Source organism: Thamnophis elegans, chromosome 1 (genome assembly GCF_009769535.1).
Source record: "Thamnophis elegans isolate rThaEle1 chromosome 1, rThaEle1.pri, whole genome shotgun sequence".
Classification (NCBI taxonomy): Eukaryota; Metazoa; Chordata; class Lepidosauria; order Squamata; family Colubridae; genus Thamnophis; species Thamnophis elegans.
Genome location: NC_045541.1, coordinates 3,208,557 through 3,220,595, shown reverse-complemented (window position 1 = coordinate 3,220,595; position 12,039 = coordinate 3,208,557). Strand labels below are relative to the sequence as shown.

Genomic DNA, 12,039 nt, shown 5'->3' with positions numbered 1-12,039 from the left:
GTCAAGGTTGGAGACCACTGTGATAGTCCATTGCCTGATTTAACTTCTGATATTGTGTTTTGCAAATTGTTAATGTTGCAGCAGATTGAGGTTTGTAATCTACTTACGAAAGATCAGGACTTGAGATCACGAAGGTGAGAGAAACAGGTTTATTTGATGCATCGAGTTCAGCGTGCTCACACACCAAAATCTGAACTGCCTGGGCTCTGCCCAGGATGCTACTTTTATGCCGTGTTCCACACTGTGCATTCTCAAGGCATTTCCATACACGAGACAAGCACGACATTTCGAAAAGGAGAAGTTCACTTTGGAATGTTTCAGAGAAGTACATAGGAAAAATACAAGAAAGAGAAGTTCCTATAATGTCTTAAGCTGTCAGCAGTTTTTACCTCTCTTCTATCTCTCACCCACATCTGGCTTCCTGTGTCCCTCCTTTACAGGGTCTTGCCACACTGTTCAGCCCTATTTTTAATAGTTATGTGGAAGTTGGAGAGAAAGTTCACTCCAGCTAAAAGTCAACTTTGGAACTCCAGAGCACTAGAATGAAAAGCCAAGCTAATATGAATTTATAAGGTCCATTCTATTAAGACCACCTAACCTGGCCAGCCACTGGTGGGTTTACCTGTGCACCCCCTCCTGCATCATTAAAATCCCAGGCTATTAATTAAGATTTGTTCTTATTTCTGTTTGCCTTCAGAGGTGTTGTCATATGATATCCCTATTCAGATATTTACATGAATGTGTAAAGATTGAAACAGAGTATGGGATAGATGAGCACATAAAAGAATTATCCAAGTCATTTCAGTGTATGTGACATGCAGTGTAAGATCTTGATCTTATGGTTTAATTTCCTGAAGCAAAAATTAGAAGGATGCTCTTACACTCCCATCTTAACTTGAATAATTTCTTCTAGTCAGATTTGTACACCTTTTGCAATAAGCACATTTTATTAGTATTAGCATGGATAAAGTTGTAAAACTGTGAGCTACAAACAACAAATGCAAGAATACTTGCTTTTGAAGAACTGCATATTAATCTGAGTTCTACCAGATCAGCAATCTTCAAAATAAAAGTTTCAGCAAGCTGATACATGGATTGCAACTGGCGGATCAATTGCCCTCAATGCAGTGGTGGGTTTCAAAAATTGTTCGAACCTACTCTATGGGTGTGGCCTCCTTTGTGGGAGTGGCTTGCCGCAGCACTGGCATGCATAAGAATAGGATGTAAACTTGTTTTTTAAAAGGCATCTTTGGTTTGCGTTAAAACAACTTCAACACACGCCATGTTCTGATTGCACCACAAACGCAGTAGTCATCCTTACCTTTCACAGAGGCCCTGAGTTTTATAAATATGAGCGTGATAGTGTAGAGTAATCATATCCAAGGACCAGTGGTAGGTTTCAAAAAACTTTGGACCCTCTTCTGTCGGTGTGGCCTGCTTTCCGGGTCCACTGGTGGAACCTCTTCTGACCGGTTCGGTAGATTTGACGAACCGGTTCTACCGAATAGGTGCGAACTGGTAGGAGCCCCCACCTCTTCCTCAATGTGAAGACCTCTGTGGATCTATATTTAAATGGAGTGGAGCATGCAGGTTTCACTTATTGGCACCTGACTGGGAAAGATCTTGTGATGTGATGAATAATTAGTACAGATACCAACTTAATCAGTAAATGCTACGAAGAAGACAAATTCCATGTTGGAATTCATTAGGATGGGACCTGAAAGCAAAACTGTTTATATATAGTTGTATCCTTACAAAATCTAACATGCAGTCATATGTGGAATACTGAATGCAGTTCTAAGTACTACAATCTAGAGTAACTCAATTAACCTCAGGAGAGGTTTAGAGAAAGATTAGACCACATGAAATATGTGTGCTTGTATCCCACTGTTACTCAATTTTCCAAGATGTCATGATGGCCAACAATATAGACAATTTAAAGGGGAATAAGAAAACATGGATCAGACCACCAGTAACAATAGTATAGCCAGGATGAAACACAATATACCTTCTAGAGCTGGCTGTTGTAGAAAACAGGTGTGCTTCCTGAGGTTACTACATTTATGTCCTCTTGGTGGTCTTTCCAGGGGCATCTGGCTGACGTTTGTGAGAAGGAGATGCTGGATCTGGAATACAATTGTACTGTGTATTCTAACTTCTTCCAAGATTGTAAACAATAAAGGGAATTGCTTCTCTCTGTGTTTCAAAGTCTTTTGATCAGACCAAGGCAACCTATTCATATAAAACTGGTCTTTTTGTTTACCAGTATTAAAGCTGTCTCCTTTAAAGAAAACTTTAAGCCTTAATGGTCTCATTTTATCATTTATAGACCATTTTTTTCTGTGTAAGTTTTATTCTGTTAATAGATAAACTGGTGTATACCAGTTTGATATTATTGTTTTTCTGATTCTCATCGTAAACTGAATAGCTCTTTTCCTCTGGTCTTTCTGGTTTCTTCAAATGTTGTGCTACTAAGGATGAAAATACTCCCGTGAGCACGCATAGGCTGGCTCTGACAATGCTGATAAAAATTGTGAAGTCTCTGGGCTGTGCATATGGCTGTGGAGAAGGTCACCGAGGGCTCTCTGGAGACCGTCTGAGACATCAGGTATAAAACTGCCAAAGGATAGAAAAGAAGTTGCCTCCAAATATCTTCCCTTTTCAATCCATAATATTTGGATACCACGGATTTCAATAGCTTTCCAGTAGTTAACTCTGAAGCCTGTGCTTAGGGCTTTAGTCATATATCAACATACTGGTTAGTGTTGTGGCCCAGCAAGAGCCGTTGGAGCTGCAAACAGACTCCGCCAGCGAGGAGCCTTATGAGTCAGCTCTAGAGGATGTGGAGGACCCTGGACAGGGTTCCGACTCCGAGCAGGGCGCAGAGAGGCTGGTTGGCCACCAGGAGGTGCCTGAGGCATGGAGCAGCGGTGAGAGCCGAAGGGAGTGTGCTCCTGACATCATGCCTTGGAGTAGTGACGAGGAGACAAGGGAGGTAGTCCTGGATGCCCGGCAACGCCAGGCAGATTGACGTAGAAAGCAGCTACGCAGTTACTAAAGATAATTGGACCCAGGTGATTGTAATTAGGCTCCTCTCAAGATAGTATTTAAAGAGAGACTGGGAGGAGTCTGGTTTTGCAGGAGTCAACGTCATTCCTAACGCTGGAGAAGCTGTTATCTGTCGAAGTCTGAGTTGCTGCCAAGGTTCTTATCTGTTTGTTATGCTTGGCTTTCAGCCACCGAGGTTTTGGTTTCTTGCTAATAAAGTGCTGTGAAATTCCAGTTAAGCTTGTCTCGGCATTCGTTACTGGATGGAGGAGGGGGTCAGAACAGGTTATTATGGTTTTGATAATAGAAAGACAGGTATGGAAAAAATTTCTAGTGTTTAAAGCATATCTACATTAGAGAAACCATTTTAGCTTCAAATCAACCATGAATGTTTAGAATAATGTGAATAGTGATAGCACAAAAGAGAAGAACAGCTTATCAGAACAGCTCCTACCATAACAACGAAGTAAAACAAAAAAATTGATTGTGTATTGTAGTGTCTAGTCATTAAAAATCTATCAGCCTCAACTAGTTTCTTATCTTAACCCATGTTGCTAAGTAGCTGCCTATGCATTTGTCTTTTAAATTGTAGTGCACATGTATTTAATTTTAATTTCTTGTAGCTTACATACAGTCTTATCCCTAATAGCAATAGCAATAGCAATAGCAGTAGACTTATATACCGCTTCATAGGCCTTTCAGGTCTCTCTAAGCGGTTTACAGAGAGTCAGCATATTGCCCCCAACAATCTGGGTCCTCATTTTACCCACCTCGGAAGGATGGAAGGCTGAGTCAACCCTGAGCCGGTGAGATTTGAACCGCTGACCTGCTGATCTAGCAGTAGCCTGCAGTGCTGCATTTAACCACTGCGCCACCTTGGCTCTAAACCTTTATTCCTCTGCAAGCTTTGGGTCCAGTAAGTCATTGTATCAATAAACATAGGAAGACAATTGTTTAAATCCTCTCTAGTTATTTTGTGAAGTTCATTGGGTACTGTTTTTAACTACTCGGGAACTAACAGGTTGAAATTCACTATGGTCTTCGGTAATTATTACCACCAGAACCTAAGTTTGGCATTCTTAAAACCTTTCTTAACAGGCTCAGAACTGCCTTACAAAGTTATATAAACTGGATAAGATGCAGTTTCGTCAGACAATGAGAGATTATGTGAATAAAGATTCATTGAACAACGTGGTGGATTTTTTACATGCTTTGCTAGGATTTTGCATGGAGCCAGTTACGGACAGTAAGTATAGAGTATCATCCTTAGCATTCAGCTTTCCTGTAGATGTGTGCCTGAATGTATTAATTTGTGTATGTGCAATGTGTGTGTTTAACTTTTTGTTTGTTTTAATTGAATGAAACATGGGCACTTTGTCTTCACTCCTTTTTTATATTGCCAAGTTCATTTTGGAGTACACCCTCCCCCCCCCGCTGTGGTTTTCCAAAGTAACAATAGCAATAGCAATAGCGGTTAGACTTATATACCGCTTCATAGGGCTTTCAGCCCTCTCTAAGCAGTTTACAGAGTCAGCAAATTGCCCCCACAGTCTGGGTCCTCATTTCACCCACCTCGGAAGGATGGAAGGCTGAGTCAACCTTGAGCCAGTGAGATTTGAACAGCCAAACTGCAGAACTGCAGTCAGCTGAAGTAGCCTGCAGTGCTGCATTTAACCACTGCGCCACCTCGGCTCACAAATCCCTCCTCTGGATGGAGAATGCTATTGCAGATCAGGAATTGCTGAGTTCAGGTGTTGCAAATGTGTATATCACTGTTTTTCTGAAATTTAACCATGCAGTTTAAGTGTTTTATTTTGCATTTTGCAGACAAGGCTGGTTTTGGAAATAACTTTACCACCATGGACAACAAATCTACAGCCCAAAGTATTGAGGGCATTATTGTCAGCGCTATGTTCAAATGTCTAATCACTCGCTGTGCCTCTACTACGCATGAACTCCACAGTCCTGAGAATCTGGTAAGGGCAACTTTCCTTTTCACTCAGTTACGAGAGGTTTTTAAATACTAGATTTTCTATTCTCAATATAAATTGTCGAATTGTACCGCCTTCTTTCAAGTGGAAAGACAAAATATTAACTGTTAATTTTTTAAAAAAAAAATTAATAAATGTTGGCTGGTAAATTTTAGAAAATGTCACGCGGTTTAGTAGAACAGGAGAGAAACAAATTCCCTTTGGATTTGTATTTAGTCATTCATATGGCTTGAAAAAGTCATTGCTGTGTTGTTCAAGTTGGCAATTCTTCGACCTTTTCTTTCAACGTTTCCAGGCAGTTTTCTATTAATTCATTGCTGAAATTTATTTCATGGCAACAGAAGAGTTTTTTAGAGTTTAGAGTTTTATTTCATTTGTATGCCGCCCTTTTCCCTAAGGGGACTCAGGGCGGCTCACAACTCAAAAAGGGAAGGGGGGGAATACAAACAATTTAACAACAACACAAAACAATACATAGTTAAAAAGCACAACAATCATACCATTCGAGATAGGGGCAGCGAATCTTTAGCCCCAGGCCTGTCGGAACAGCCAGGTCTTAAGGGCTATGCGGAAGGCTTGGAGGGTGGTGAGGGTACGAATCCCCACAGGGAGTTCGTTCCAGAGGGTCGGAGCAGCCACAGAGAAGGCTCTCCTCCGGGTAGTCACCAGTCGACACTGGCCGGCGGATGGGATTCGGAGGAGGCCTAGTCTGTGGGATCTAATCGGTCTATTGGAGGTGATCGGCAGCAGGCGGTCTCTCAAGTACCCAGGTCCAATACCATGAAGGGCTTTATAAGTGACGACTAGCGCCTTGAAGCGTATCCGGAGACCAATAGGCAGCCAGTGCAGCTCGCGGAGGATAGGTGTTACGTGGGTGAACCGAGGTGCACCCACTATTGCTCGCGCGGCTGCATTCTGGACAAGCTGAAGTCGCCGAATACTCTTCAAGGGCTGCCCCATGTAGAGCACGTTGCAGTAGTAGAAGGCCTGAAACTTGAGAGAAAACAGAAAAAAGGAAGTGTTTGTATGTTGGAAGCCTAACAAACCGTCTCCCCTCCCCTGTTCCCCAACAAATGACATTCTGCTGGTTTCAGGGTTTGTACTGTGACATTCGACAACTGGTACAGTTCATCAAGGAGGCTCATGGAAATGTTTTCAGAAGAGTAGCCCTTAGCGCTCTTTTGGACAGTGCAGAAAAGTTGATTCCAGGAAGAAAAACAGAAGAAAATGCTGAACAAGAACCCAAACCACCAGGGAGTAAAAAGTATGTATCTCGACTGGAAAAGCCATTAAGATGCTTGAATGGTGTAGTAAGGTCAGCCTTACCCAAGGCCTACTTGTCCGCCTTGCTTTTGGGGAGAAGATGAATCATGTTAATACTATTTGCTCTAAAAATCCTCCCTTCCCTAAAGATAGTCTTGTGGTATTCATAAACTGAAGATAGCACAGAAATGTGCTTTAATTTCATTCAAATGCATAGGATTAAAGCACAGTTAAGAACTGCGTTCAGGTTACTCAGCTGAAGTTTCAAGTTTATTAGAATTTGTATGCCGCCCACTCCCATAGGGACTCTGGGCAGCTCACAACAGACAAGAAACATTTAATTTAAAAAAATAGAGATTAAAAAATAAAAATACAGTATTAAAATTCATGTCACCCATTCCATCTAAATGGGGCTGGATATCAATCAACAGCCCCAGGCCTGCCGGAACAGCCAGGTCTTGACGGCTTTACGGAAGGCCAGGAAAGTGGTAAGGGGCCGGATCTCTGCAGGTAGATCGTTCCACAGGGCCGGTGCAGCAACAGAGAAGGCCCTCCCCCGGGGAATCGCCAAGTGGCATTGTCTGGCTGACGGCACCCGGAGGAGGCCCAACCTGTGCGATCTTGAAAAGCTGTTCTACAAAATATTATTTTTATACAACATAGGAGAATAGGATACTGGATTAAGTAGACATCTCAGTCATTTATCTATGAAGAGGGATGATCTGCTTCATGTCAATATGGCACACACTCGGGTTATAGATCCATGTTCTCTGTCATGGCTGCAATTCTACTTCTAGCTTCACATCAGATCTTGCGGGCCTGATATTTTCAATCTGGGCAGGGAAGTGAGTGCTTGGAACGTGAGGAAAGGATGGGTTGGCATTGGGGAGTGAAGCTGTGCCAGCCCTGATCCTGAGTCGCACGAATCCAGCAGCACCAGGTCAGCCAAAAGGAATGTGGAGATGGTGAAGGGACTGTTTCCAAAACAACCTGAGAACTTCTAATAGGACATTGACTGATAACAGGGGTTGGCCAGAGGGAAAAAAAAGGGGGAACTTAATTGCATTGTTTTCACATGAAGCCAACAGATTCTGCTTTGAAAAAAATCTGTAACCACTTTGTTCTTAGTAAAGTATATGCTTGAGGAGAAAAATAATGCGCCAGGGGTCTTTCTTTGCTAACTAGTTCAAGTGAGATGGATAACATTCCCATTTGTTTTTCCAATTAAACATGGAAGTATTTTTTCTAACAACTGTTTCATACACAACTTTTTCTGATTTATCCATTATTGTATGGAATTGGCCCCAATATATATATAGGCTAATTCTATTTATCTGTCTCTGTCTATATACGCACACACATATATAAGCAATATATATATATATATATATATATATATATATATATATATATATATATATATATATGTGTGTGTGTGTGTGTGTGTGTGTGTGTGTGTGTGTGTGTGTGTGTGTGTGTGATATTTGTGCTGATAAATAACAAATGACAATATATATATATATATATATATATATATATATATGTGTGTGTGTGTGTGTGTGTGTGTGTGTGTGTGTTTATTTGTGCTGATAAATAAATAAAGGGAGACTAGTATAGATCTATTTCAAGCTATTTAGCTCTCATCAGCTAGCCATACCAGTTAGCTTCCTCCCATAATTGGGGCTTACCAGGGGTTGTGACTAGATAGATAGATAGATAGATAGATAGATATAGATAGATTAGATATAGAGATAGAGATAGAGATAGAGAGATAGATAGATAGATAGATAGATAGATAGATAGATAGATAGATGATAGATAGATAGATAGATAGATAGATAGATAGATAGATAGATAGATAGATAGATAGATATATCTTTTACTAAGCTAGAGCCAAGATGCATTTACATATATCTGTCCATGTGGAGAGAAATTCCAATATGATAGAACACACAATTTTTTAAAAAAAGAATCTGCCCGAAAATTGTGGTTAACTCTATCCCTTTTTGTAATGGAATCCTATACATATTTAGTCCCATATAATTATAAGCTAATTAAATCCCATTTAACTTAATGAGAAGCATTCTTGAATTTACATTAAATAGGCACACTTACAAATCAGATAATATTGGTATATTTTCATGCCCCTTGACTGCTGTTGCCATTTATGATTGATATACGAAGTACTGATGGGAGGAGAAAATTCTGTTTTAGAAATACTTTAAAAATAATATCGAGAAGCTAAACAGGAATAAATGCAATATGTTATTGTTCCTCTGACTAGTAGCTTTGTCCTTGTAGATCTGAAGTAGGAAGTGTTGTTATTGATAAAGGACAGCTGTCTACTGCTCCTGATGAATGTCGCGGCTATATCGCAGGTCGTCCAATACAAACTCCTGAGCAGTAAGTAAACTGATCAATAAAGTGTATTTTAATCAACAATCAATAGCAATAACAATAGCAGTTAGACTTATATACCGCTTCATAGGGCATTCAACCCTCTCTAAGCGGTTTACAGAGTCAGCATATCGTCCCCACAGTCTGGGTCCTCATTTCACCCACCTTGGAAGGATGGAAGGCTGAGTCAACCTTGAGCCGGTGAGATTAGAACCGCTGAACTGCAGATAACAGTCAGCTGAAGTGGCCTGCAGTACTTCACCCTAACCACTGCACCACCTCGGCTCATCAGATTACATACAAACATGATTTAAAAAGCAAAAACAGCACTGTTCAGACTTGAATCAGCTGGTTTCCTCGTTTTCATTGTAGTAATGTAGAAGTTAGCTATTATAGCTGAGATAAAGAGATTCACACAATAATTATATGGAAGTTGTTTCTCAACTACGCCTGCTCTCTGCACTGCTAGCAGTATAGAATATTTTATTCTGCCTAGCCTTAGGCAAATCATATCCACCGTCTCAACACCTCCCTAATTTACTACATAAAGATTATTACTTTATTAGAAATATTATATACTATCCTCTTAGTGTCTACCGTCCTACTTTACAAGGGTCACAAAATCCAATTATTGATATCTTTTTTAGTAGATTGCTTTTATGATGATAGGTTTATGTCTTATTCCCTCTTCTAAAATTAGCCAAACACAACTTCCAGTGACCAGGGCGCAGGAGAAGATTAGAAAAGATAAAAATGCTGCCCTATTTTATTTTATTTTCCAGTCTACTAAGTTTTACCAGCTATGTAATTCTTTCACAGCGATGAACAAATGCAAGGAGCAGCCTTAGGGCGTAAGGACTTCTGGCGGAAAATGTTTAAATCTCAGAGTGCAGCTAGTGATACCAGCAGCCAGTCGGAGCCAGACACTTCTGAATGCACAACTGCCCACTCAGGAATCACCACCGAGAGGCGCTCCCGCTCCCGCTCCCGCCGGATCTCCCTGAGAAAGAAGCTCAAACTCCCACTAGGTCATTCAATTATTGGTTTGTTAGATGTTGTGCCTTTTCTTCAGGAGCATGTGGGGATTTATTTTCTTTTTTTAACCCCATAACTTCAGCAACGAAAGCGACAGAGATTGTCCCAAAGTCATCCAACCAGATTCCATAGTTGAGGTCAGACTTGATCTCCATTAATTCTCTCCACACAGGAAGCCTTTTACGTGAAGATACTTTGTCCTGCTATTCTGTATCTTTTAATTTTTCCCCATCTTCCTTCATATGACTCCAAACATTTTGTTTAGATGTTAGGAATCGAGTCCTTAGTACCAGTAATGAGAGATGTACATTATCCAATTAGTAGAGTCAGAAAGATATTCAAACCTATGCTTTCTGTACTACAGGGAATTGGCTGAAACGTTCATCAATTTCTGGTCTGGCAGATGGTGTAGAAGATCTTCTGGATATCAGTTCTGTGGATCGTCTCTCTTTCATCAGGCAGAGCTCCAGGGTAAATATCTACCTTTCTACCATCACTCTTTTTTTAATATAAAAAGCTATCTAATAATGAATGTGCATGTTTAGTTTTATGTGTATCCATACCAATGGTGGGATTCAGCCAGTTCACACCTATTTGGGAGAACCGGTTGGTAACTTTCTAAGTAGTCCAGAGAACCGATTGTTGGAAGAAATCTCCTTTTCTTTTTTTCCCACTTTGCAGGGCTAATCCTGTAAGGAAGGCAGGAAGGAAACATTCTGGTGTTGTTTCTAGCTTAATCTTTATTGCCCTGCTTACAGAAACTGCCTCTCTGGTTAACCCTTATTACCATTGTCACAGCTAAGGCGAAGTGCCCATCGACCTGAGTGACATTGACTTGGCCACGCCCACCCAGTCACATGACCACCGAGCCCCACCTACCCAGATGTTCATTAGGGCAGAGAACCGGTTATTAAATTATTTGAATCCCACCACTGGAATTGAGCTACACCTTCAGTTGCATTTCTCAAGCATTTTAATTTCCCATCATTATTCTCCACATTGCCAGCTTATTGTAAATTGCAAGGAACCCAAATATGAAAATATGGGTTTATAGGTTTTGTTGTTTTATTGGAGCTAAATTTTGCTTTACTAGAAGCTAAAACTTAATTCAAGGATGAGGATTTTTCTGAACAAGCAAAGCAATAAAGTAATTCGAAAAATAATGCAGCTCATAAAATATTTCTACAGGCAGAGAAAATGAAGCCACTGACTAGCTTTCTTAGCCCACTGCTTATCTCTCTCTTCAGTGACTAGTTTTCCTTAAGAGTCATGAGGTAAAAGGATAGATATATTAAGCCTTAAGGAGAGAGAGGGATGGAGGAGAATGAAGGAAGGTTGTTTTGCTCCTACTTATTCAGCTGTGATTCCCTCAACATGGTTCTCTTCAGTGGTGGGTTTCAAAAAATTTTGGAACCTACTCTGTGGGTGTGGCCTCCTTTGTGGGAGTGGCTTGCTGGCCATGTGACCTGGTGGGAGTGGTTTGTCGGCCATGTGTTTTCTTTCTCTCTCTCTCTCTCTCTCTCTCTCTCTTTCCTTCCTTTTGTCTCTCTGTCCCTTTTTCCTTTTTTTCTTTCATCTCTCTCACTTTTTCTTTCTTTTTTCTTTTTTTATTTATTTCTTCCTTTCTTCTCTTTCTCTCTCTCTCTCTCTCTCTCTCTCCTTCCTTTTGTCTCACTGTCCCTTTTTCCTTTTTTTCATCTCTCTCACTTTTTCTTTCTTTTTTCTTTTTTCTTTATTTCTTCCTTTCTTCTCTTTCTCTTTCTCTTTTTCTTTTTCTTTCTCTTTCTCTTTCTCTCTCTCTCTCTCTCTCTCTCTCTCTGTGTGTGTGTGTGTGTGTCAGTGGTGGGTTTCAAAAAATTTTGGAACCTCTTCTGTAGGTGTGGCCTGCTTTCCGGGTCCACTGGTGGAACCTCTTCTAACCGGTTCGGTAGATTTGACGAACCGGTTCTACCGAACAGGTGCGAACTGGTAGGAACCCACCTGTGGTTCTCTTTATGGAGATATGGGCTTTAAAATATTACTAATAAGGGAGAATATTTATTAAGAAGAATATTTTAAAATGCTATGTTTACATCAGCAATGAAAACAATGAAATAATGCTTCTTTTCATATTTAGGTGAAGTTTACTAGTGCTGTGAAGCTATCAGAAGGTGGGCCTGGAAGTGGAATGGAAAATGGGCGTGAAGAAGAGGAGAATTTCTTCAAGCGTCTTGGTAAATGGCACACCTGCCGAAGACACCCATCCAGGCTCCATCACACAGAAGAAAAAGATGGTTAGAAATCAGGGTTCTGTTTCTTCAGTCCT

The 12,039-nt window shown here is 40.6% G+C and overlaps 1 protein-coding gene across 1 annotated transcript in view; it reads left to right on the top strand.

The window, feature by feature from the left end:
• UNC80 (unc-80 homolog, NALCN channel complex subunit) overlaps window positions 1–12,039 on the top strand; it is a 160,047-nt gene that overhangs the window by 38,166 nt on the left and 109,842 nt on the right. The window contains 8 exon segments of the mRNA XM_032222422.1: window positions 2,477–2,608; window positions 4,147–4,294; window positions 4,876–5,024; window positions 6,134–6,303; window positions 8,604–8,705; window positions 9,519–9,727; window positions 10,099–10,205; window positions 11,851–11,947. Coding sequence (XP_032078313.1) covers window positions 2,477–2,608; window positions 4,147–4,294; window positions 4,876–5,024; window positions 6,134–6,303; window positions 8,604–8,705; window positions 9,519–9,727; window positions 10,099–10,205; window positions 11,851–11,947 — 1,114 coding nt within the window.